Source organism: Lates calcarifer, linkage group LG14 (assembly GCF_001640805.2).
Source record: "Lates calcarifer isolate ASB-BC8 linkage group LG14, TLL_Latcal_v3, whole genome shotgun sequence".
Classification (NCBI taxonomy): domain Eukaryota; kingdom Metazoa; phylum Chordata; class Actinopteri; family Centropomidae; genus Lates; species Lates calcarifer.
In genome coordinates this window covers 7,001,042-7,026,183 of record NC_066846.1, presented here as the reverse complement: position 1 = coordinate 7,026,183, position 25,142 = coordinate 7,001,042, and the positions used below count along the sequence as shown (strand labels likewise).

The following is a 25,142-nucleotide window of genomic DNA, read 5'->3' as shown; positions in this document are numbered from 1 at the left end:
AGGGAAAAGATCACCCACCTCTTCCTCTAAGTTACCAGTAACATCAAGAGTAAAACCAAACAAATAGTCAAAAAATACATTAAAACTCTCTCTATTAGCTACAGAGCCACATTAACTTATGATGATTAAAATGGTCTTTTGGCCAATGTAAAGTATAAGTTCCTTTTTTTGAAATCGTGGCAGAGGGGGAGAGTTACGCACAAATTCCCACTTGCTTCCTTCATAATAAGCTGAGTGCTGCTCAGAGAGAAGGCAGGATTTTGTTTGTGCTGGAATGTGCAGCTTACTTTAGTTTCCCAAGGAGCTAAAACCTTGAAAAGTGAACAGACGGCAAAATGTGGGTCCAAGTTGAGGACAGTGCAGCTGCAGGTAAGACTTGATAATGTGGATATAAAGTGCTGCTGAGATACTTCTTTTAGTCACATGATGACTATTAGAGTTTCAAAAAGACTCTCCGTATCTGGATAAGTCATGCTACTTATTATGGGCTAAGTGAGATAATAAAGGGGATCTAGCTTAACACTTTTGTTCATGACTGTTTATTTTAATATTAGGGATTCAGTGCATGAAGAAGCTCAATATGATATTGAATTCATGTCTTGTTTTGTGTAGGTGATAAGTTTTGAAAAACCTGTTGAGCATTCTTCAGTCTCGATTAAATAGTTTTTATACACGCTTAAATTAGTTTCATTTAAAGGGAAACTTTGTGCAGTCTGTTCACAGGTCTTGGGGAATACTCCTGCATATGTTAGAAGTCTTTTGAGTGATGTCTGTTGAGTCAGCTTTGGCTGCCTCTGAGGACTACAAGTTTGAAAATGAGAAATAATCTGTGGGTGTGATGTTAGAAAGCAGTGATCTTACCAGACGTCTGTAGCTCATCTCTGCTACGTTTATTGCCACAAGCATAACAGGCCTGAAACGCCGATCAAACTGCTGGTGGTTAAGTTGCATTGAGTGTAATGTGAGCACAAAGGCTGAAGAATGTGTCGAATAAAAAAGATGCTATCTCTAGTATTGCTGCTCGAGTTTTGACCATTTTTATTTGTCCATTGTGAGTCTTTCAAAGTTGTAGAAGAAGGAGATGGCTTAACACAAAGAGTGGAAACACAGTAACCAGCCAACCTGGCCAACCTTGCTTTAAGAACAACAAAGCTCTCAGGGTTTTGAATGAGGTGAAGCCAAAGTTGTAAACTACTGTGAGTCTGACGCCACTGAAAGTGAAACACATTTATTCATGATCCTTCTGTAATTTCACTTCCTGTATATCTCTGGGCGACCTCCCACAGACAGCCTGCTGAAGTTCCTCTTGCAGCTTTGCTGACAGGATGTGAGGATCTTTGCTGATCTCGCCTCCCACTGAGCGTGTTCCCTGTTTTCTGCTGCCACTGCCCATTTGACAAACCATCTGTTGTGTGAAGATAAAACGATTTTCTGTTTCCCACAGAGTCTGACGGAGAGAGTGGTTTATCTTCTGAAGATGAGGGAGACATTCAGGTATCACTGATGGTGACAGGCGGTAAATTACCTGTTAATTAATGCCACTTTATAATGTGCATTAGAGACAATCAGCAGAGGAGGAAACACTAAATACCTCATGTAGATGTACTGTTGCCTCACAAACCTCTCCCTCTTTCTTTTTTAAAGACATATTTACAAATACTCTGCAGACTAAAATACTTTAAAAAGTACAAGTACTCAAACTTGATTAGATTAACAGGAACAAATGAAATTATATTTCTTACCTGTCGGTGGAAATAGAAGAAAACGTGAACAAAAATCAAATGCATGTTTGTTGGTATATAATTGATATCTTTCTCCTGTTTTGCTTCGTCCTGTGTGTGCTGGTGGTTGGATTGATTGTTAGTATGAATTCCTGGAAAAGCAGAGGGATGAAGCCAATCAGAGACTGTCTGAATTGGAGGAAGGTGAGAATTAGAATTTGTTTTCATTTTCTTCAGTTTATTCAGCCGGGCCAACACACACTGTAGACAGAAAACCACTCAGATTGAAATTTACACCTAAGGATACTAACTATTAGTTTTAAGTTGATTCTGTGCAACTTTAATTCAAATCTCCCATCTCTTTTTCTGACAAGACCATGACTAACAACTTCACCTCCCTTCATTTCTAGTCTCCAATCAGCTCTTGAAAGAGATTAATGTCCTGGAGCTCCAGTTCCAAATTGAACGGTCATGTAGGGAGAGTGCTGAGGCGCTGGCTGTCAAGGTATGTATATGGATCACTTTTGTCGTTCCTTCCTTGCAGCTTCATATACTGTAGCTCAGGTGATACACCCTCACCTCACCTCATCTCACCTTTGTTTTTTATACTAATAAAATTAAATAACACCAACATCAACCACTTCCACGCCTCACCATCACCTCCTCTGTTGCCTAGGTGACCAAAGAGAACAAAGTCCTGAAGAGGCAGAGCCAGATGCTGATGCCGCTCATCCCCGAGCTGCCTGAAGACCTTACTGCTGTGACCCTTGCCCCAGACACTGACCCCTCAGTCAATGGTGACGTGGTTGATGCTGGCGAGGACAGCGGTGGTGAGGAGACACAGCTGCTGCTGGAGAGCCAAGCTAAGATCGCAGGTGAGACAAAAGTACTCGTCATGCGAAGTCACTTGATTCACTTTGTTATCTGTAGTTAATTCATATATTTATGATAAAGTCAGTTTAGTTTGGTGTTTCTCTTCTCCTCTTCTTGCTTTACTTAAAGGTCTGGTCACATAGTTTCCTGTGCAAACCATAGGGGAACAATTTAAAGCTTTGTTTATAGCAGCTCATGTCTTCCAAAGCATCATGACTTTCTGTATTAACGTGATTCAAAAACATCCATGATCAGATCATCATCATAGAGGAACTAGAAAAAGGATCATTTCAATGTTGATGCCAGTTTTGTTCTTTGCCCAAAAAAGTGTTTCAACCCAGATTCACGACTTGTTTTTTGATTGTTTATTGGGATGTTGTGTTGAGGTCTATAACTCATCATAAGCTTCTTTCTGTGTGTGTGTGTGTGTGTGTGTGTGTGTGTGTGTCAGAGCTACAGGCGTCAGTGGATGGTCTGCTGGCTGAGAAGCTGCAGCTGGAGCAAGAAGTAGATGATCTAACCAAACAGCAGGCCCAACTCAGAGAGCAGGTACGTCACTGTCATCATCACTGTGTGTGTGTGTGTGTGTGTGTGTTCATACCAGCCTTATCACAGACATTTTATTGCAGCTAGCTCTGGAGGTTGAAGAGAAAGAGGCTATACTGAGGAGAATGAACAAACAGACCAAGACCATGAATAAAATCAAACGAGGTGAAGTCCTCCTCACACCACTGCTGAAACAAACTACCAGATAATCAGTTATTGATTCTAGAAAAAATGGCCTTCACAAGCTCCCAGTCTCAAGGTGGCATCTTTCCTTGTTTCCAGTTCATAATCAACACTGAAAATCTAAAAGTATTTAAAGGGTCAGTTCACCCACATACAAAACAGCAGCACTACAGTCTCTATTCATAAAAAAAAAAAAAAAGGTTTCTGTTACCTCGACAATATAATGGAGGAGCACAGGATGACATTTTTACTGTAATTCGGGTGAACTGACCCTTTAATGTAAAGTTTTACATTGAACAGAGAAGAGCAACAAATCTTCATAATATAGGCAAATACATGGGATTTTTACTCCATTAATGACTAAACGTGGTTAATCAATTGTCAAACGATCAATTTTCTGCTAATTGACTAATCTATGAATAACTGCTTATTTCAGTTCTATTTCATTTTGGATTTGTTGGTTAAAATGTCATTAATGCCGTGAATGCCATCATAAATGGCATTAAATTTTCATGTTTTTTTCACCCCTCTCTCTCTCTCTATCTGTGTGTGCAGTTTCCCAGCTTGTCACAGAGGAGTTCACAGAAATGTCTCAGAGACTGGAGCTGGAGGAGGGCCTCCGGCAGCACGCTGAAGTCTTTGCCCACCAGGTCTGAGCACGTGGCGTGCATATACGTGTGTGTGTGTGTGTGTGTGTTTTCAGCATGGCATGAAACATTTTGTCATATATTCACACCTATAGATACTGAAGGTGACAGGTCGTGCCACAGGACGGGGAGCAGGAGTGTTAGCGCTGACCTTCGGGCAGCTGATGGATGCTTGGACAGGGGCTTTGTGTTGGGGAGGGGGGCACACACTTCCTCTGTCAGAGAGCAGCTGATGTGGTGGGACAGGAGAGGGGGTCTCCATTCTCTGTTTTCACACCGATGACACTTTGGTCAAATCCGGGCTCTCTTGCTGTGTGGGGCGACGCATTCACACGCACACAAAGACAAAAGCAGAAACACACTCGTACACATGCTGGGAAGACACCAATTCACTTAAAATCCACATACCCAAACACACACACACAGAGAGCACAGTTTTTTGCTGCCCCACCTGCTCCCATAATGAAGGCCTCTTCTTTCAAAAAACGCCTCTCTGTTCCCTTCCCTTCCTATTTAGCCCCTCCCTTCCCTGTAATTAGTGGTCATCACTGCTGCTGAAGGAGAATAGTGGTCTTTAAGCACAACCTGTCTTTGCCTGACACCTTTATGTTTTGCCGAGCATATAGCAATTGTCGCCTTTGTGCGCGGTGTCCTCCATTTACTGGACAGGCGCACAATGGGCTGCCTCGCAGGGGTCCTTACCTGTGAAAAGGACCCCCAACTGTTCACACAATTCAGCCCCTTTACTCTCAGTTCATGATAAAAGACCCCCCTGTGCTGAATGCCTCTTGTATGCACTACTATTTGTCTGTTTTCATGTGTTTTGAAAACACCAACCATTCACACCTCTTCTCTGTGATGCATGGTGGTATAATGATGCAGGGCCTCAAACAGGAAACAATTTGGAGTTTGTGTGTGTGTGTGTGTGTGTGTGTGTGTGTGCATCTTTGTCTCTTTGTGTTGCTGTGTATGGTTAGGGCCTGTGTGTTTGTATGTATGAAATAATTGTGCTAATTGCTGTGTGAAAATTGGTCTCTGCTGAAGGGAGACCAGAGATTAGAGCGGTGTAATTTGCAGCGCGCAGCCCCGTGTTGCATGTCCTGATAGAGAGCTCACCAAACCTGCTGCTTCAGTTTGTCCTGACGGTACAAAAACGCAGAAATGAAAACCATTTTTTTTCTTACTTCCTGTTCTTTGATGATGAGCCTGTTCCCCAAAAAATATCTGCACAACCTGTCAGAGAAGCTTTATGAATCCAATACGCCCAGAGCACAGAGAGGTCATGTCCTCTGTGTTGTATGTGAGAATCAGGGCGTTTTAATGACCACTATTACACACAAATTACACATGATAGGTTTTTTAGATTCTGATATTTCTGGGGGCCAACGTATTTAAAATTAGTCTGTTTCTGGCCATATTTATATTTTAAAAAAAATGAAAAAGAAAAATATTCTACCAGAATTATATTACTGAAACAACAGTATCATGTAGGGGGATAAACTCCACAGAACATGCAGCTTAGCAGTTAAATGAATAATTAAATGTGCAGAAAATCAAAAGAAATCTGAAAATTTTGCCTTTTTTTTTTGGAGCACATGGAAAAATTCTTACAGTTACAGTTTTTACTAAGGAGGTTGGACCCCTGAGTTCAGTATCTCTAGACTCCTCTTTGGTTTATTATGACTACATACAGTATATTAAAGAATGAGAGAAATATTTGATTTTCTTAAGGTGTTCTTTCATATTTATGACCTATGTTATTGGTCACATTTTCAAGCGCATCACTTTTGATTGGCTTTTTATTTATTACTTGATCACTTGTATGTGGCTGTTGTTGTGTGTGTGACTGCTGTTGTATCAGCATCTTTCATATGTTATCTCCTGTGACTTGTCTCACTTTTGTTATTTATCTCTGCATGGGAAACCAAGCTGGTTCCCTTTTGTTAACAGATGAATAATGTACTGTGCTTTACCCATGTTTTACTTATATATACAATATTAAACTTCACAAAAGCTCATTCGAAGTAACAAAAGGTTTGTTTGTGTTGCTGATTATTTATGAGCTCTAAACCACAGTTATTAACATAACTGGTGTAAATATTTGTCTCACCATATAAGAAAGAATCTAATTTTCCCAGTGAATCAAGGCAAAGCCTGACATTTTTCACCCTTCCTTACAAGCACTTACCATAATGTAGAAAAATGATGCTTTGTCTCACAGATAAATCATCCTGTTTGCATTGTTACCCTTCAATGAAACAGATGAGTAATTCTAACAAGGCTTTGTAGCTTTGTCAAGTCATTGTTCCGTCGAACATTTGGTTTGAAAACATTTTCCCTGCATTGTGAAAACCTCCTAGGGGGGAGAAAATTAACAACTAGCCATTCAGATCTCCATTTATTTTCCCCTCTAATTGTGGTTCATTGTCACTGATGTATTTCTTTTTCCATTTTTCGTGGAAGCGAATAATTGAAGATGTTACGAAGATGTCAAAAGGTGAAGTTAGGTTTGGTTTGTCTTGTCAGATGTTGGAGCAGCAGAGGGTGGCCCACAGGCAGAGCGTGATGCTGATGCAGAGCTCGGAGACCGGCCTGCAGCTGCAGCAGGCGCTGGAACAAATAACCAACATCAGCACAACCCTGAGTGAGATACAACGCTACTACCAGGACCAGGTGCAGGTGATGAAAGCAGGTGTCATGATACACAAGCGAAATCCATTGGTTTTCTTCATAATATCCCATGTTTCTCTCATGGCTGTGCTCAGGTAAAACAGAGTGCTGCAGAGGAAAGCAGCGTCCTCTCTGAGCTGCAGAGCCTGAGAGAGCAGCTGGAGAAGAGTGAGGTGGAGAGAAAGGCCATGGAGACTCAGCTGTCTGAGGCTAACAGCACCGTCACACAGCTCCAGGAGGAAGGTAGCTGCTGGAGGAGAAAACACTCATTCATAGCAAACAATGCTTCATGGTACTGATACTTATGTTTCATTGTCTTTGTAGTGAAACAGTTACAAGAAACACTGAACACAAAAGATGCGACTGATGAACCAGTGGAGGAATCCACTCCCGCTCCGCCTCCACCTCCTCCTCCTCCACCGCCTCCTCCTCCTCCACCTCCCACTACTGTCATCAAGTACGTTTAACCTCCTCCACCGTTAAACCGATGGGGAGTTTCAGTGAACTGTCTTAGTTGTTCAAACACTGTTTCAGAGGCTTTTTACATCCTGATGTGACAAGAAAAAAAAGACTCAAACACGAGTTTGCGTTTTTGAAAATGATGAATTTATGCATGCTTCAGGAGCCATAGTAGAGCACAGGGGAACAAAGCTGGTTAGGTTAGTGTCTAACACTGTGAAATAGAATATCAACTTCTAAAACACCAGTCCACTGAATATGATAATTTGACTTCTCTCTCTCTGTATCTAGTACACTTGATTTCCTGAGGAGCAGGAGGAAAGATGGAGTCAATAGAGGTGGTCCAAACAGTGAGTCTCCTTTTACAATTTTTCTTTCCCATGAAGGAGTAAAAGCTTTAAATCTTGATTATTATTGGAATTCTTAATCTTTATTCTTGTTGTTTCAGCTTTGTATCTGATGTAGAACTGGCCAAGATGTGAAAGAGGTTTTCTTTAGGAAGTACAAAGTAGAAACACAGATAATGAGCTTACAATATGAATATATTTTTATCACTTTTTATTCTTTAAGAACCATCATCCTTGTTGGACATGAAGGCAAAAGCAGTGGATGAAATGATGGAGAGAATAAAGAAAGGCATCGTCCTGAGGCCCATCAAGAAAGTACAGGTAGACGATAGTTTGTGACTGTAATCTGTATTTGCATTTTAATCATTCAGATGATGGCTCTTTAAGGGAACTTACAGTACAAAACTCAAATCCAAAGTAGTATAACAAACTCTGATCTTACCATCCACCCTCTCTGCTCACAGGAGGATGACAGCACATGGAAGGTCAGTGATCTTTATACTTTTGTTCATTTAAAAATATTAATAAAACAGCTGTGAAACTGTTTCTTCAAATACCAAATCTCCTTACAGGACCAGAGTGAAAACAGAAAATCAGCTGTTGTGGAGCTGAAAGGAATGCTGGTAGTAATTTAAAACCCAAATATCGCTCACTTTTGTTTTGACAGAATGTGAATATGCAGCTGTATTGTATTGTGCTGCGTTTTGAAATATCTTTAACCATCTAACACACCAGGACAACATCAAACGTCAGCAGCTCCGCAGAGTGCCGTCCAGGAGGGGATTTGGCCGTAATGTTGGGGAGGCAGAGCTCCTGCTGGTGCTCCAGAGGAGGAGAAAAGCGATGGGGGAGAACCAGGACTCGTCCTCCTCAACCCACACACAGGGTATGCTGCTCTGTTTATTAGCATCTGTTGACTGATACTGCTGTTGTTGTGATTATCAGGTGTCTTGTGTTTAAGTGGTCTGTTTGGGGCATATAGTATTTTAGCTTCTGCAATATTGATCATGAGAACATAGTGCGTTATAATATCACTGTGATCAGCTGCTATAGCCCATCCTTCAGTTTCTGGATTCATGCCTAACCTGAGGATGTGGTCATCTCTTGGTCAGACCCCCAGCCAGGTGCACAGAGTGTCCCAGCAGCGGGAGACGCTCCCTGGGCAGGCGAGAGCAGCAGCGCTCCTGTGCTCCGGAGGCTGAAGCAGAACAGGGAGAAGAGAGATTCTCGGATCAGAGCCTCAGCGCTGATCATCAGCCACGAAAACTGAGAGAAGTCAGAATCCTTCACTTTTCACATTTGAACATCACTGCAGTTGTCATTGGTGTTTTATATATTGATGAGCTGCAGATGTGTTTTTTGATTTGTATGGATGTTTTTTGTATTTTTTACTTTGACTTTAAAGGAATCAATTATATCTTTGCATTTAATTGCTACATGAAACCATTGCTCCCATGATCCCTTACAATAAATGTCAGCAAACCATTGGTTGTCCTCAGTCTCTGCTGAAAACGTTTAGTAGTGACTTGAGTTGTAATCATCTCTAGATCAAATACTGTCAGAAAACAGTTCTTAATGTTTGTTTTTTCCTCCAGACTGTAGGGGTTTTGTTGCAAATGAGCATCAAATCTCACATTCATGACCAAACAAAAACAAAGAAAAGCATTTTTCAAATGCCACTTAACCCAAGTCTGCTCCAAAAAGCCAGTACTTGTTGCGTGTCAAAGGAAATGGAGCTCCTTCAGCCGTGTTTAATGTCCAACATCATTCTTTCTGAGTGCTTAGGTTTCAGGTGACCTGAGTGCAAGTTACAGGAATTTTTATGCTACAGGCTATAGATGAAAAATAGCCTGAGCCGTTAAAAAAACACCCTTGAATACAAAGACCCCTGCCCACTTCTCTCCCGAGGTGTCTGCCTCTTAAAGCTCGATCCAGCAGAAGGAAGGAGGCCGCTATTTATTTAGGCACATTAAAGCTCTCACACCCAGAGCCCAGAGGTGTTGTTGAGCTAAGAGCCTCAGGTGATCTGTGCTCTCCCTCCTGAAAGTATCTTTATATGCAGCAAGTCGCCTTTTGTTTTCTCACCTCCACACAGATACTGTATATATGTGTGCATGCATGCATGAATACACACACCCTCACACCATGCCACCTACCTATCTGCCTATCTACCTTTGTTAAAAGCATTTGAAAAGGGGATGAAATTACTCACCTTTGACTCTGACACCATTTTAGTGTCTTCACACTGTTTCACATTATATATTTACTTTATTTAGCTCTTTTTACCAGAAGGTCTGCCTTTTCACTCTCAGGCATACATTTTTAATTGTTTCTCCCCTCAATCTCAAAGGTGTTGGCTTTTGAGATACAGTAATGTGGGCTGCCAGCTCCATGTTATTGAATTCATACACAACAGCAAGTGTGTGCGTGAGAGAGAGAGACAAAGAGATGGGAAGTTCTGAAACTGATCCTGTATTTTATACTCATATTGATAATAGCAAGCATCTGTTAATGACTCTCACAAGGACTGGATCCAAAATTATACATCTTTCCCTTTCTTAACAATTCTCCTCTGATCTCTATAGAACTGATTAATGTTAGACCATGCACATCGCAGAGAAATCAATACAAATTTAATGGAGAGACAACCATGGTCTGAGTAAAAAACATCAACATGTGTCGATGCCCATAAAGCACCATATATCGCACCTTTTAAATATTGCTGGGGTAAGGTGCTGTCTGAAAGCACTATCTTCCTTCCTTTTGAAAATCAGGTCCTGTGTTTTCCAGGTGAGTGAGCTTCCCAGAAAATTCAACCTGCTCTAATCATAGCTGCCACTTAGATCGCCTACTTCTGTGAAATTTGTTTCTGTCAGGAATCCTCCTAACTGCACCCTGTGTTTACCAAAGGTACAAATGTAACCGAGCCCAAAACCCAGGAGAAACCAGGTAAGAATCAATGGTGTGGCCCCTAGTTTGCCCCACATGCTGTTTCATTTGACATAGTTACAAATTTCTGAAACTCAAATCTCTGAGAACAAAGCAAGTGCAAAATAAGGGGTTACTCGCCCGCAGAATTGGAAGTCTCTTTCTGTCTGGAAAATAAAAATCAAGCCGCACTTGGATCACCTTATGTCCTGCCATGGCCTCCCTGACAAAAGAACATGTATGCTAATAGTTTGTCATCAAGAATGCTAACAGAGGTTTTGGAAAATCTGTTTTACCTCACTCATATGTGCAGGAAGCACAACAAAATCTAATCAGATCATCTACCCCACATAGACCATCTATGGTGTAGGAGGTTTCTACTTTTAAGTTATCATGTTAATTAATTAGCAATTTGTCAGCAATTATCACTGCACAAGAATGGATGTACACAGAGTCACAGAGGTACTGAGTAACAGTGTAACAGAGTAATGGAGTAACGGAGTCACAGATGCCAGCCTGATGACATAATGAATTTAGCATCTTATATACCACTTGAATATGTTGTATTACTGTGTATCTTAGGGATCAAATGCAACATGTTTTGAGACATGTCAGACTACTGCTCTTCTCCTCCAACCACAGATGGCGCTACCACCACGACGCACCTGTCATTGCTGAAGATGAGGCCCTTCTTCTCTAGTTTCTTCAGCCTGTACTGAAAACACAGAGGGAGGAACTCTGACCAGTGCTAGTTAGCAGTTAGCTAGCTGGTTTTCTGTATTATTTTCTTATTTTTGTGTGTTGTTTCATATGCAGAGAGATGTGGTTTATTTATTTACTCAGCTGGCTGTCGTTGGTGGTCCAAATATCCTTCGTCACTCTTGCAATAGGTAAGTGCATGCTGACAATCCTTGCAAGTGCTAACGTACGAGCTAATATTTGCTTGCTAATGCTAGCGGACCAAACCAGCCGGCGAAGTGGCACCATTATACAATAATGGGGCCCCGTTTCACAAAGCGATGACCGCTTTAGCATTGGCCAGTGTTTTAATAGCGAAATGCAGATATAAATAGTAATTCTTCCTCAAGAATAAAAAAAAGTTACGCATGTTATTTAACCGAAATATCGATACCTGCTCACATAGCTAGCTAGCTAGCTAGCTAACTCCCCACTACAAGTAGAAAAGGTTTTATTTTAAAATTTTAAAACATGGCAATGCTGCCTACTTTCAGGCTAGAGGGCATTTAGCGAAAATATTATAGTGTATCGTTGTTAAATCTCTAAATTTCTGCATAGATTTCATAGGACATGGGAAACACTTATGCTGAATGTAATGTTTGCTAGTAACAGTTAGCATTTAGCTCTATCTCCCCCTCTCCCCGGCTCTCCAGGGTTTATTGACACAAATTAATCCGTCGGTTGATGCATCAACAAATAGTGTGGTCATAAAGTTTTACTTCCAGTAAAGCGTTAGTTGGGTAACATGCTTTTGCAGCGTGTAGTAGCAGGAGTTAGCATATAAACTTTAATCCTTATTGACGTTAGCTTGAGGATATGTTCATTTGTTTACATTAGATAATACAGTAGCTTAGCTGGTAAGTTGGCTGACTAACATGTGGCCAACAGTATGTTTAATTTGCTTCAAAACTTCTAAATGAAACGTGGCAGCGAGCCTGTCTGTCCACGTAACACCTACTGCAGCTGCCAGGTGTGGCTCCTGACTCTCAGACTCAGTCAGTGTAACCCAGTCTCACACTGTCATACTTGTTAGGCCTCTGTACCTGTATTTCTTTATTGTTTAGTTAACGCTCTGTGCTAGCATTGGCAGTAATAAGGACAACTGTTGGGTTGCCACGTTAACTGGTGTTGCCTTTGCTTTGTCTTTTTATCTCTAGTATCTCTTAAATTCATTGCAAAGACCCCTCCAGTCACAAATCATGAGGACTGCAAAGTATCTGTTTTACTACCAGATTATTAACATTTTGTATTGTGTTACTGCCTAACAGAAAGAATCAACAAAATCCAAAATCATTTCTCACATCTCTCACTAATGGCTTATAACTGTACTGAGTCTATACTGTAAAGTATTAAGAAATTATGTTTTTAATCTTTAACAAATGTATTAGATACATGGTTAAACTGTTGGCAAAATATTATAAATTATTTATTACCAATGACTGCCTTTCCCAGTGTTTGTTGCCTCTCATAACCTGCTTTGTAACAGTGTAATACTGTAAACGATACGAGGTGAAAGAGCATGTTTAACCAATGAGCTCCCTTACTGCTATCCTGACATCAATACCAATGCCAGTATCTTCCCACTTTATCAACAGATACTAGGAATTGAGTCATACTCTTGAGTACCCACTGAACTAAATCTGTAAAGTACTGAAACATGTCCAACACCAAAGTGCTAGCAGACAAATGTGGATTTTAAAAGTGAAAGGCAGACTGCTGCTGCTGTCTTCTCTCCCTTTTTCTCTCTACTCTGGAAAGTGCAGATTGCCTTTGCGTGACATGAACACGAACTCTCCATGAGCCTTTTTATTCTGAGAGCCATCATCCTCTCAGCCTCCAGAGCATGTGTTTTGGATAGTTTGATCATTTGCCTCTTTTTGGCTGTGAGTTTCTTTTTTTATCAACTTGAATGGACTGATATCATTTGGTCTATCCGTCTTGCTTCACCTTGGCTCTTGACTAGGGCAAGGTATTGAATCTTAATCCCTTTTAGGCGCCATCCTCAGTATCAAGGATAGAAAACTGTCAAGTACTGAAAGTTGGCCTTGAATATCTGGTCAGATTCACACTCTGCTTTTTTTATACAAGTTTTGCCAAAAGTCAACCATTTGAGAACTTTTTGTAACTTATTATTCTTCAAAGTAAGATATTCAATAATAGTATCACCTTGGTACTGGTACCACAACTATTGTATTGTGTCAAGTCCAAGCTTAAATGTTGATTATTGTAAAGACAGGGACAAGTGTTTCATCCACAGGAAAACGATGTCTGGTGTCATCACTACTAAATCATTATAATTAAATAATGTTTGTATTTGAAACATTAAATCATTTACCAGCTGAAGTGGTGAATTTAATAAAAACATGTATTGCCATCAGTGATTATTTTGTTATGTATTTAGTTAAGTGTGTTTTATCTGTGCTTTGTTTTGACATGTAGCCACAATGACACAAAGCATTTTTCCTGTTTCCTTATCACCACCTATTCTTTGTCTTCACCCAGCTGCTGGCCTGTACTACTTGGCAGAACTAATAGAAGAATACACAGTAGCCACCAGTCGAATAATAAAATACATGATACTGGTGAGTAGGTTTTGCTTTTAAGAATACACCGTAGTAGAAGTTACATAACTAACTGCTGCTCTGTCGAACCGCTGTTTCACTTAACGTGTTGAATGTGTCCAGTTCTCGACAGGTGTGCTGGCAGGGCTCTATGTATTTGAAGGCTTCCCAGTGTTGATGGTGGGAGTCGGCCTCTTCACCAACCTGGTGTACTTCGGCCTCTTGCAGACTTTCCCCTACATACTGCTGAGCTCCCCCAACTTCATCCTCTCCTGTGGTCAGTGTGACAGGCACAGTGGCCTTTGGATTCTTTACCTGTTTATTTCTTAAAACAGAGAACGGATACGTGGGCTCTGCTATTAATGTGCAACTAAAAAGACAGCATTCTTTCATTAAGAAGAAGAATATTGTGTGTAATTAAGTTTGAGTCAGAGCACACTGTATGTCAATGATGTCCGTTCTTGTCCTGCTTCTCTTTCTCTAACATTGTTTCCTTTGTTTTCATTCTGCAGTGTTGGTGGTGGTGAACCATTACATGGCCTTTCAGTACTTTGCACAAGAGTATTACCCGTTCTCAGAGGTAGGCATTTGCAGTGGGTGGTATTTTCACATCTCAGATTTATGATTCATTATTCAAACTAATCTAATCAGTCATAAGTTGTTTTTATAAATTGGGGAAACATTTTCTACTGTTGCGTTTCCTTCGCTAAGAATAACATTCCACTATGTTCTGGTTGGCCTCAGGTGCTGGCCTACTTCACCATCTGCCTGTGGGTGATCCCCTTCGCTTTCTTTGTGTCTTTGTCAGCGGGGGAAAATGTGCTTCCGTCCACCATACAACAAGGAGGTGAGCTTCTCTTCAGGGAAAACAGACACAGGACACAGACACAGAGATTTTTTTTAATTCTTCAGTTTAAGGTTGTTTTGTTAAGAGAAGTGGCAGCAGTTAAAGCTCTGAGTAGTGTGGCAGTCTGTGCATCGATTCATGTTCTCAGTGGAGTGAGAATTTAGTGTATAATGCCAAAAATGGATTGTATCAAGTGAGAGCCATGCCTCTGTTTAAGTGATGATATCAGGTTTAGCTCCACAGTTATTAGCAGCCTGGCTAGCTCAGTCGGTAGAGCATGAGACTCTTAATCTCAGGGTCGTGGGTTCGAGCCCCACGTTGGGCGCAAATGTTTTCCTAAGTGTTCCTTAGTGAGATCAGTTATTGTATCTGTATCAACTGTCTTTACTTTTACTTACATGGTTAATGTTTTTGGTCACATTGTGTGCGCACACTGTAAAAATCCACTTACAGAGACTTCAGCCCCCTGCTGTCCTGTACAGGATAAGTGGGCATTGATGACTGATGGATGGTATAATTAAAGACAATTACCTTTTTTTCTGTTTTTAGATGACGTGGTGTCTAATTACTTCACCAAGGGCAAGAGGGGGAAGAGGTCAGGCATCCTTCTTGTGTTCTCTTTCCTCAAGGAGGCAGTGCTGCCCAGCCGACAGAAAATGTACTGAGGAGCTCGGACTCGGGGTTCAGGTTTGGGGCTCGGGGGTGCATGAGTGTGTGTGTGTGTGTGTGTGTGTGTTGGAGATTAAGGAGAAGCAGGAAGGACTGTGCAGATTTGTTTCTGGATGGGACTAAAAAGAAGCAGTGGCCAAAAGAGGAAGGAGAGCACACAAAGAGGACGGACCAATGAACAGAACAGAGCTTCCTGCTGGATGAGCCGACTAGTTTACACAGGCCACGTTTGTCCGCCGTTGTCTTTCTGTCTGTTTGTACTGACTGCCAACAACATCTACTAGAGACCTCATTGAGGGGATTCTGTCTGTAGCGCAATGCTTTCTTATTGTCACGTTGGACATTTTTTAAGCTTTGGCATTAAAATATGTATGTGCAGGGTTTGAAAGTAACAACCAAATACCTGTAACATTTGACTTTTCTTCAGTTTTCCTCTTGACACGACTATCCGCTGTGATTTGTGTGTTGTAGGTCTCACACTTCATTGGATTCAATACACAGAGTAGCATGGGAGACAGTTTAGGAGACAAAATACGACTGTTAAAAAGTTGTCTCCTCGGATGAAGAAGGTGGGTTGGAGATGAATGAGACAGCTTACAGGTACTTTCTGGTTTAATCCTGAAGTCCAAGCTTAGGGTTTTTTTTTTTTGTGAAATGATCATAGAAAAGAGAAAAGTGGCAAGAAAAATTCCACAGGTCGCCACAGAAGCTGTTATTAAGATTACTGACAATGAGAAAAGGGCAGTCTGTCGTTAGGAAGGAATAAGGAATCTGCTTTTGATCTATGGAAACATTTTTTTCTGATTACGAAGTGTGATATGATATAAATGCTCTGCCCTGTAGCATCACATTGATGAAAAGGGGTTAAAATAATGGCGCTTAGAAAGGATTATGTTTCACCCTTAAATTGGTGAGCTACAAGAGATCTCTCTCACTCTGGATGATTGACAGTTGTCCATGACAACAACACCAGATTTTTTTATTTTGTTGCATCTTACACATTGATTAATCACCAGTGCTTGTATTCTGCAACCTGGCCATCTTTTTAGGACTCTTTTTAAAAATTCACAGTAATAACAAACTGCTTTTTGTACATTGATCATCGAAGACAAATGAAAGCACTTCTGAAGATCGAACCTGTGCAGTGACTCTTGCAAGCTTACAGGTGTTGGGGACAAAAGCTGCTCATAATGGTCTGATGAAAATACTGTTGAAGAGGCAGAAATTCTTCCTACCAATTACTGAGTGCGATTCATTGTAGGCTGGTATGCACACAACTGAATAATAAAAGATTTTGTTGACATAATTTGCGGGTTAAATGTTTTTTTTTTTTTTTATGCAGGTCGATATTCAAGAGTCTCATAATTTCAAATTAAACTGGGTTGCTAAATTTTATTTGCAGTACAATGAACTTTCCAACTGTTGTCATACCCTGAACTCCACTTTGTTAAGAGTGTGTGTGTGTGTGTGTGCCAGACTGTCCAGCTGAATGGCATTATGTTATCCAAGTCCCATGTGGCGCAGTCCCAGTGGGGGCACCAGGTTGAGGCAAGTGTGCACTTTGACCCCCACTGAGGTGTGAAGTGCTTCACAAAGTAAAGGAAAAAGACAAAACCCCAACACACGCACACACACACACACCTTTAGTTGACAGGCCACAGCTCACAGTTATACACACATGCTGTTGACAAGCCCTCACCTGGAGCCCGAGTCGGTTCCCTGGGGGGGATCAGTCAAAGTGCAGGGGTACATCTGTGACAGGTGACCCAGTTCACTGAGGTTTTCTCACCTTTCGCTCACCCCTCTGTTCACCCTGTTTTTGGAGCTGCGGTGTGTGGAGTGTGTGGCATTTTTAATTTTGACACTTTGAGCTGAAGTTGTGGTGTGGCTGGATATTTTATGAGAATAGGTTTGTTTTTATGCCTGTTAATATTCTATATGTGAGATTGTACAGAGGCCTCTCTATGACACAGGTCTCCTGAAATAAAATCCTCTAATGCTCATGTTCTTTCCACCTGAAACTAAATTGTGTAAAACTGTATGAAATATTTCCATACCAGATGAGGGGGTGATGATGTTTTAATTTACACCAACCAACCACTTTAAAGTCCAGCTGAAGCTTGTACACAGATGCTCAGTAATGTCCAGGCTCCAGCACCTCAGCCAGATGCATGGCCACCTCTGTCCAGGGGGAGGTGCTCCGCCCCTGGGGGCATCCTCTGCGCTGGACCTCCACAATGTCCTGTGGCTCAAAGTGCCGAGGGGAGACGATCCTGGAAGGGAAGGCTCTGGGGAACAACGCCCTCTCAAGGACATCCAGAGGCAGGTCAGGGGCATCATGAGGTGTGCCGTCCCACTTGGTGTTGTACTGAGGCTTCCTGCTGCTGCCGTCTCTCCACACTGTGACGCTGTCCCGGAGGTCAGGCACCGCGGGGGGTTTCTCTGGCTGGAGGCCCATGTAGATGCTCCAGGGCCTGGGGGCTGGTGCTGGAGGTAGCTTTGAGGAGGTGATCTCCTGATCCTCCCGGGGGTCACTTGGCTGGTGCTTGGCATGTTTTACATTAGAGCTGCCCTGATCTGATGAGAGGCACTGGGTGTGGTACTTGCTCACCACGACTCTGGGGGAGAAATCCCTCAGGTGGGGCAAACCTTTCTTGTTCGCCCACTCTGCCATCTTCTCATCTATAAGTGTCTGAAATCACACGTGGAGAAAAGTGGCAAACTGAATGTTGAGTGTACATGAATAGATGCATTAATGAGAACTTAGAATACACTTCATACATCATTATTGCTTAAAAAGAACTGAAAATAATGAGTGATGTTGAACTGATAAGAAACTGTATTTAATGGTCCGTTACCTTGGAATATTTGATTAACTAATTTCCACAGCATACTAACCCTTTTGCTGACATTATACAGTTTGACCATGTCCACAAGATCACTGTATAAAGCTTGAACTAGCTTCCTCTCCTCCAGTTCTCTCTTCTTTTCTAACTTCCATATGCAGTTTTTCAGATACCTACACACACACAAAAACACACAAGTATGTTTTTTTAGAAAAATCAGTTAATTTTAAGTTTAGCTTTTGATTTTGGTGTGAACAGTTCATTTAACTCCTTACCTCGCGACCTTTCTGCGGCACCAGATGCAGGCCAAATCCAGAGGCGTGTGTCCCATGCTGTCGTGGGCAAACACATCTGCACCGGCCTGCAGGAGGATCTCCACGCAGTCCAGGAGGCCTTCAGAGGCAGCCAGGTGCAGCGGGGTCTGCCCTGAGTCTGTGGTACTGGTAATAATCATAAAGCAAGGGAAAAACTCTTCCCTCAGCATCATCATATTTGTGGATGTTCATCGTCATAACCATCACTGTTGCTATCATAATCATCATTACAGCCATTATCTCTTGCAGCAGCTACAGACTTTCACTAGCTTCTAATTTTAATTATAATTTCACTTGTGCTGAATAATGTACATCATTCACTTTCTCTCTATTCTAAGCATCCCATTTTAAAAGCTGTAGTCTGGATATCTGAGAGGATTTTACTAAGGTGACAGCTGAGGAATATTTCAAAATAAGGTTCCTACACATTAATGTCAGCTCCTTTCTCCAGCAGATATCTGAGACAGGCCGAGGTGTTGGGCGAGCTCTGGGAGGACATGACCATGTGAATGGGCCGCCGACCCTGAGGATCACTGATGTCCATCCAGTCCAGCGTGGACTCCACCAAGAGCTGGACAGTAGCCATCTGGCCGTAGAGGCAGGCCACGTGGAGCGCTGGCAAACCCTGGAGGATGGAGGAAAGGCGTTTCAATGCTTCCTTATCTCCTTTAACATAGGATACACTCCACCTTCCTTTACAAAAGGAAGGGAGATCATGCTATCCCACAGTTCCTTGTGGCAACAACAACACACCAGCAGACCCATGGACATGTAGAAACATCAGAGCTCTTGTTTTATACTTGTGGCACGATCCAGAACTTATTGAAATCCTTACATGACTGGCTGAGCACCAGCACTTTCTTTCTTTCTGTTAGGAGTAATCTTGAAGAACAAACACTGAATTTCTAGTTATCATCATCATCATAATGAAATACTGTATACATAAATGCCACTTCACAAAATACTCATTGTGGATTGCACTAAAAAAAATAATTTTCTCCTCTTTTGTCTGAATATAATTCTGCTCACTTATTATTTTCATGGCTCAACTTTCTCTCTTTCAGTTGTTTTGGTTTTTATTTTTAACGATCTACTTTCTTTTCTTAATTCCTGTGAGTAATTGATGTGCCCTGTGTATAAGCTGAAAACATCCTTAAGAGATGTGATTCTGCTTAGGAAGTATTTCCTCCAGCCAATCAGATACACCTGCTGATTGAAACACACCTGCTGCAGGTGTGCTAGTCAACGAGCTGAGCTGCTGTGGTATTTGAAAAGAAGACATGGAGGGAAAACAAGTATATTTAGTCATAAAAAATAACAGTACGTGGAAATGTGTGACCCTACCTGCCTGTTCACACCGACGTCCAGCCTCCGTGTGGTCCCAACAACTACAGCGGGCAACCTGCGGCCGTCTGGGGGAGCTCTGCGGGAGAGTTTCCTGCAAGATTTAACCGTGTAGAAAGTGGCTGTAAATACGAGGCCAAAGACGTAAGTTTACTTGCAGTCAAATTTTAAAACGCTTTCACAGTATTAAAGGATCGTTTAGCCTATCGCCGAGTTTGTGACAACTTTTGTGGATGCTGATTTTCGGCGGATGAATACAGTGACCTAACGTTCACAATGTCCCATAGAGCAACAAACTAAACCCATAAAAGCAGCCAGGTCGACTAATGTATAATAGTTACGATTCGGGCTATAAACACATAATAAGATTAAAGTATTAAAGTAACGTTAAAGTTATTTACCGGTTTTTACATCTACCACGACTCCCTTTTCCGGATTTGTTGACAGGTTCCATGGTTGCTATGGAGATGTGGAGTCTTGCGGTAGAAGAGCATGAAGAGGTAACCGGATACTTTACCTAAGTTCCGTCATATGTTAAAAAATAAATAAATAAATAAATAAATCCTAATTAAATTTTACTGAAACCTAAATGTACGTAAAGTGAGTGATACACTATTATATTTTCGTATAAGTAATACAGATATATAATGTGTATAATGTTTATAATTCTGGTCAGAGATAATTTTATGATACACGATAATTTATATTATAATTCTGGTACTGTTTTGTAGTTCATATTTTATGCCCATCATCTATTTTATATGTTAAATTTTAATCTGAAAAGTAACTAGCAACTATTATTTGACAAAAAGTCCAACATTTCGGTCTGAAATGTAGTGTAGAGGTATTAAGTGGCGTAAAATGCCAATATTAATGTAGAGTACAGGTACCTTAAAATCGAAGCACCAAAGTAGAGCACATCCAGTACTTTTTGTTTGGTGTTCATCTTGTCTTCTTTGAATGAAACTGAAAACTGGAATAGATTAAAGTGTTTAAAAAGAAGCAAACTTCCTCATTTTCACCATATTTTAATTGAAGGTGTCTGAGAACAAATGGACTGCAGGTGCTCAAAGCGGAAAAAAAGATGGAAAAAGCACAGAAGATGCAGGGTCATCCACCTGAATGTTTTTATTCATCTGTCACACCAAACACTTTTCATAGAATCAGCCTTCATTGGCATATAATTGCCAGTTCTTCCTCCATCTCTTGAATAAAACTGAAAATAAGAGCCCACTTCCTGCTATACAGGATATTCAATAATATGTGTTTATGTCTGAGTCAGTGTAACAGCTTGTGACAGATATAGGCAGATGAGTAGCTGCAGGCATGGCAGAAATGGATACTTCCACCCTTGTATGTAGAGTCCACAGCTCTGTCCTCATACATCTCTCGTGTGCCTGTATTGACGGTGCATTAAGACCAGCTGCTCACACTTGGCCCGAGTAAAGCAGATCAATTGCACCAGTGTTGTGGAGGCCTCGGAGGGCCCGTTTGTTCCAATGCTCCCCCGGACCTGCTGCCAAGCGTGAGGCCAATATGAAGTGGAACTGTAATATTCTCTATGTCTCTGTGGGACAGAGGGGTCGATGGGCTCAATGTAGATCAGGCCTCTCTGATCACAGCTATTGACCACTTGACCCCTGACTGAATTGAGTGTGATGGACTGTAATTCAGAGGTCACATACAGTATGCACTGTGCAGAATAATGTGTGTCAGCAGAATTACTTTAGTTGGAGTTTACAGCGCTGGAGTACAGATGTCAAAGTCGGGCGACTTTAAATCAGAGACCTACAGTTTCTGTTTTTTCATTATTTTTGTTTTGTTCAGTTTTGAGAAAGAAAAGTTGCCAACCAACAAAGCTAGGATTAAACCCATTTTACACTTCCTAACTCCTATACTTAATCCAAATAAAAAGAAACTTAGCAGTCACCCCTCAGTATTCCTCTTTATGTGTCATTATTCATCTACATTTATGGATAGACTGTGTTAATTTACTGAATTGATTTTTTTGGTATCTGACTGGTCTGGGTAGACATTTGCTCTAAAACAATGATAAGGTGTGACCCAAGTTATTTAATGTTGGTTTTAGCCCGTTCCTTCCAAAATACATCTAAGGATATGATGAATAAGGGAAAAAAACCAGGTTGTTTTGTTTTTCATTGAAATTAGCTTTTTTTTTTGTTCAATATTTGGTAATTTTATCTTTCTTGTTGCTAAAAAGATGAAGGAAGATCATGCTACATGACTGGTCAACAACTCAGTCACCAAGTATTTTAATTTTCACCCTCTTTGCACCTGTATTTTTTTATTCAGTTCTTTAATTTGTGACTTTCCCTTTCATCCTGTGTTATCCTCTGTCCATCAAAGCCATCAGAGTCCAGTGGAGGGTCAAGGGCGGGCCACAGACCTCTGGCTTTCTGCTCCAAGCTCCAACTCCACCCCAGAGCCTTCGCCTTCATTGCAGCTCTTCAGTGACACGTGCATTTGTGTGCACAGAAAGAGTGAGTACGTGTGAACCATGTGTGTGTGCGTATATGCACATTAATGTGTGTACAGTGCTTGTGAGCGTATAGGGGTTAATAGTGAGAGCACGGCCCCACTGCGGCCTCAGTGGCTTCCTTCGACCTCAGTCACATGTCATTGGAGATTGTACGGAGCCTTCGGTGTAGAGCTCTTTCATGTTTGATTTTCAACACAAGTCCCTGGACAGCGACCCCCCGACATGACCCCTTTCTTCTGACAGTTGAGTGTGTGTGTGTGTGATTGTCCATGTACTGTCAAATGCAGCCTGTATACGGGTGTGTACTCCTTAAAAGCTCCAGAATCTTAAAAGCTTTCTGACGTGTGACGGTCTGGAGCACAATTTGCATTGACTCAAAGATGTTCATTCTGAATATTTTTTTCCCCTTCTTTCATGCTCATTACATTCAAAACATACTCTGTGTGTGTCTGTGTGTGTGTGTGTCTGTGCGTGTCTGTGCGCGTCTGGCATGTGTGCATGCATTAGCTACAGCACATCCAGTTGGTGCAGGGCAGATTAGCAACGGGCCGATCAGAGCTGTCTAAACCTGCTTAGGGCCAGGATGAAAATGAGATCATGTCGCAGCATCCTCCCGGCGGGCTCTCCCATTGGTCCATTACATCATCCAATCGCACCCCATCTGTTGTTAATTAGCGGTGCAATGCAGGCTTCTGTTTGGCTAGTGGCACCTGACCAATAGAAATACATTCAGTCTTGTACTCAGGAACTCTCCTACATAAAAATGAACTGTTAACTTTTTGTGTTATGTATAAAATTTGATACCTCCATTAGTTGCTATTTATTTATTAATTTAAAGATTATTATTTTTTGCCATCTAAGCCTTTATTGATAGACTGGAATCACGGGGAGATAGTGAGCAGGATTACAACTAAGCAGAGGGCATGCCAAAAACAAACCAAGACACACTCTTTGTGGGTTTTTTCAGGATTTAGCTTCACTTTAAGAGCTGCTCTGTGGGTTTGGAAAATGGTTAGTAAAACCCTTGGTCTGAAGTGCTATCAAAATACATTGCTGTAAAATGAAGATAGCTGTGAAAAGATCAATATTTTGGTTGCTTTTTTAGAGGCAGAAAACTGGTGTAGAGCAAGTCTTTATGGAAAGACTCTTGTCATCACTGAGTGAGAATTTCAAGAAGGGACGAAAGTATGGAGAGGAGAAATGATGAGCGAGGAGAGGGAGAGAGAGAGAGAAGAGAGCAGAGAGAAGAGAGGAAGAAAAGAGAAGAAAAAGGAGGAATTAAATGAGGCTGTGGAAAAGAGAGAGAAAACAGAGAAGGAGAAGATGAGGAGTAGATACCAGAGCAAACACACAGCCTCGATGTGCCTTCATATTTGATGAGGCACCTTACAAGGACCCTGTGCCCCTGAGGCTCCTGAACTCTGCTTGTGTAAGTGCGCTGATGCCCTCACTTTGCTCCTCCTCTCTCCTCTTATCCTCCTTTCCCCTCCTTCCTCCACTGATCCTCCTCCCTCTTTTGCTTCCCCATCTTTCTGACTTTTACTCAATTCCTTAGCTCCTCCTCCGATCTCTCTTTCCTTTATGCCTCCTCCTCCTCCTCCTCTCCTCTTCCTCCTCCTCTCTCTCTCCTCTCTCTCTCTCTCCGTGCCTCGTGCTCAGCCAGGCGGCAGCGCGCTAATGCACCATGGCACATTCTGCAGCTCCGAGTCACAATGCGACCAGGCTTTGCGCAGTGACCGCACGGCGACCTCCCTCAGCATCGCTGCACACAGGCACTGTGCTGTACCAGGGCCTGTTCAGGGTGCAGATGGAGGTGATGGGTGGGTGGGGTATTTGGGGGTGTGTGGGGGTGGCAGAGGAGAGGAGAAGCAAGGCTCTGCTACTGACAGGTGTGATCGAATCAAATGACAGTGAGATAAATTCATTGCAAGTAGAGAAACGCTTAAGCACCCCGAGATCCCCATCTAGAAAACATTCTTGTGCCGCATGTAAATGATCAAAGTGTTAAACTGAGGAGGTATGTGCTTATGTGTGCAGTTTAGCATGTAGAGCATGCAAAGTGAGGACTGCTTCTGCGACCAGATTATTTTCTCAGGCGTGTACATGACTTCTTCTGCGGTAGAAAGCAAATATTTCGCACCTGTCGATGATCAAACAGCTGAGCCACTGCCTAACCCTAACCCTGGGACATCTCGATTCTTTCAGCCATCACTGAAGGTGTTACTTCACAAATGTGAAGAAGAGGATGAGGAAGGAGAGTGGTTATCCTGACTGTTTCTGTTGCTGCTCAAGGGGTTTCGTATCCCGTTTTAACGTCTAGTTTCCCTTCCCTACGTCAGCCCCTGCTTCATCATCCCTGAGGTCCTGACAGACATCCTGCCCTCACACCTTCCCATGATCCAGAGTTTTTTTTTCCCCATGTTCCTCAGACACGTTCTTCTCAATGCTCACAGCTCAGCAGAAATCACCAGAGGGAAGGAGAGGGAGATAAAAGGACTGAGATTGTGAGAAAAGGAGAGGGGAGGTCTTGAAGGTCAATGTTACAAAGGTAGAGAAGAAAGGATGAGGACATGAGACAGGAAGAAAGATGTGCATATCGTTTACTTGTGCGTGGAAGGAGGTAGTAAAGCTCAAACTAGCTCATGGCAGGCCTGTCCCATATTATTTATTTGTAAGATGTGATTTTTCTCAAGAAGGCACTGCGTCTCTCCTCCATCAAACCTGAGGCAGATTCTGTCCATCTGTTGGTTGTCACATCCTCCGACCCGGCCTGCTACAGGCTGCACTCCTGATAACATCAGGCTCTCCTCTGCTGTAATTCGTCCACTAATCTTTAACAGCTGTAGAAATAAAACAGATGCTTTGGATTAAATGTGGTGAAGTTACTCTGATTACAAGTGAAAGCTAGTTTAGTTCAAGTTACATGATTAGCAGTGATGAGCATCCTGG

The 25,142-nt window shown here is 41.9% G+C and overlaps 3 protein-coding genes, 1 long non-coding RNA gene and 1 other non-coding gene across 6 annotated transcripts; 4 read left to right on the top strand and 1 right to left on the bottom strand.

Moving 5' to 3' along the window:
* The first annotated feature begins 205 nt into the window (after positions 1–205).
* On the top strand, positions 206–8,931 carry shtn2 (shootin 2). 2 transcript variants are annotated; one of them, XM_018705201.2, is made up of 17 exons: positions 206–369; positions 1,445–1,494; positions 1,865–1,925; positions 2,132–2,226; positions 2,398–2,596; positions 3,046–3,143; positions 3,224–3,305; positions 3,879–3,973; positions 6,497–6,643; positions 6,736–6,883; positions 6,965–7,097; positions 7,391–7,449; positions 7,670–7,767; positions 7,911–7,931; positions 8,019–8,069; positions 8,182–8,332; positions 8,559–8,931. In XM_018705201.2, exons 1-17 carry the CDS (start codon positions 336–338, stop codon positions 8,714–8,716), a joined length of 1,680 nt encoding a protein of 559 aa, XP_018560717.1. In that variant the 5' UTR covers positions 206–335; the 3' UTR covers positions 8,717–8,931. The 2 variants fall into 2 exon arrangements, with proteins under 2 accessions (XP_018560717.1, XP_018560716.1); XM_018705200.2 differs by having other exon boundaries at positions 207–369; positions 6,497–6,649.
* Positions 8,932–11,070: 2,139 nt separating this feature from the next.
* On the top strand, positions 11,071–16,495 carry tex261 (testis expressed 261). The gene is made up of 6 exons (XM_018705195.2): positions 11,071–11,264; positions 13,615–13,694; positions 13,797–13,950; positions 14,186–14,253; positions 14,418–14,520; positions 15,070–16,495. Exons 1-6 carry the CDS (start codon positions 11,195–11,197, stop codon positions 15,183–15,185), a joined length of 591 nt encoding a protein of 196 aa, XP_018560711.1. The 5' UTR covers positions 11,071–11,194; the 3' UTR covers positions 15,186–16,495.
* Positions 14,773–14,845, top strand: trnak-cuu (transfer RNA lysine (anticodon CUU)). Its single transcript has one exon. It is a non-coding gene; the product is annotated as a tRNA-Lys (tRNA).
* ankrd53 (ankyrin repeat domain 53) lies at positions 15,228–20,182 on the bottom strand. Its single transcript, XM_018705194.2, has 6 exons — positions 20,095–20,182; positions 19,694–19,787; positions 18,775–18,974; positions 18,311–18,475; positions 18,088–18,208; positions 15,228–17,881 (listed from the first exon to the last, which is right to left on the bottom strand). The coding sequence occupies exons 1-6, from the start codon at positions 20,145–20,147 to the stop codon at positions 17,324–17,326; spliced, it is 1,191 nt and encodes a 396-aa protein (XP_018560710.1). The 5' UTR covers positions 20,148–20,182; the 3' UTR covers positions 15,228–17,323.
* LOC108903098 (uncharacterized) lies at positions 19,766–22,303 on the top strand. The gene is made up of 3 exons (XR_001964192.2): positions 19,766–19,837; positions 20,141–20,193; positions 22,061–22,303. It is a non-coding gene; the product is annotated as an uncharacterized LOC108903098 (long non-coding RNA).
* Positions 22,304–25,142: the final 2,839 nt, after the last annotated feature.

Bases quoted from the DNA above. Each gene is read 5' to 3' on its own strand.
- ankrd53 (XM_018705194.2), bottom strand. From the start codon at position 20,147: ATGGAACCTGTCAACAAATCCGGAAAAGGGAGTCGTGGTAGATGTAAA. The intron at 19,788-20,094 runs GTAAATAACTTT...TAAATCTTGCAG, and splicing joins CGTGGTAGATGTAAAAACCG to GAAACTCTCCCGCAGAGCTC. The intron at 18,476-18,774 runs GTAGGAACCTTA...GATTATTACCAG, and splicing joins AAAGGAGCTGACATTAATGT to TACCACAGACTCAGGGCAGA.
- shtn2 (XM_018705200.2), top strand. From the start codon at position 336: ATGTGGGTCCAAGTTGAGGACAGTGCAGCTGCAG. The intron at 2,597-3,045 runs GTGAGACAAAAG...TGTGTGTGTCAG, and splicing joins GAGCCAAGCTAAGATCGCAG to AGCTACAGGCGTCAGTGGAT. The intron at 7,098-7,390 runs GTACGTTTAACC...CTCTGTATCTAG, and splicing joins CCTCCCACTACTGTCATCAA to TACACTTGATTTCCTGAGGA.
- tex261 (XM_018705195.2), top strand. From the start codon at position 11,195: ATGTGGTTTATTTATTTACTCAGCTGGCTGTCGTTGGTGGTCCAAATA. The intron at 13,695-13,796 runs GTGAGTAGGTTT...GAATGTGTCCAG, and splicing joins TAATAAAATACATGATACTG to TTCTCGACAGGTGTGCTGGC. The intron at 13,951-14,185 runs GTCAGTGTGACA...TTCATTCTGCAG, and splicing joins CAACTTCATCCTCTCCTGTG to TGTTGGTGGTGGTGAACCAT.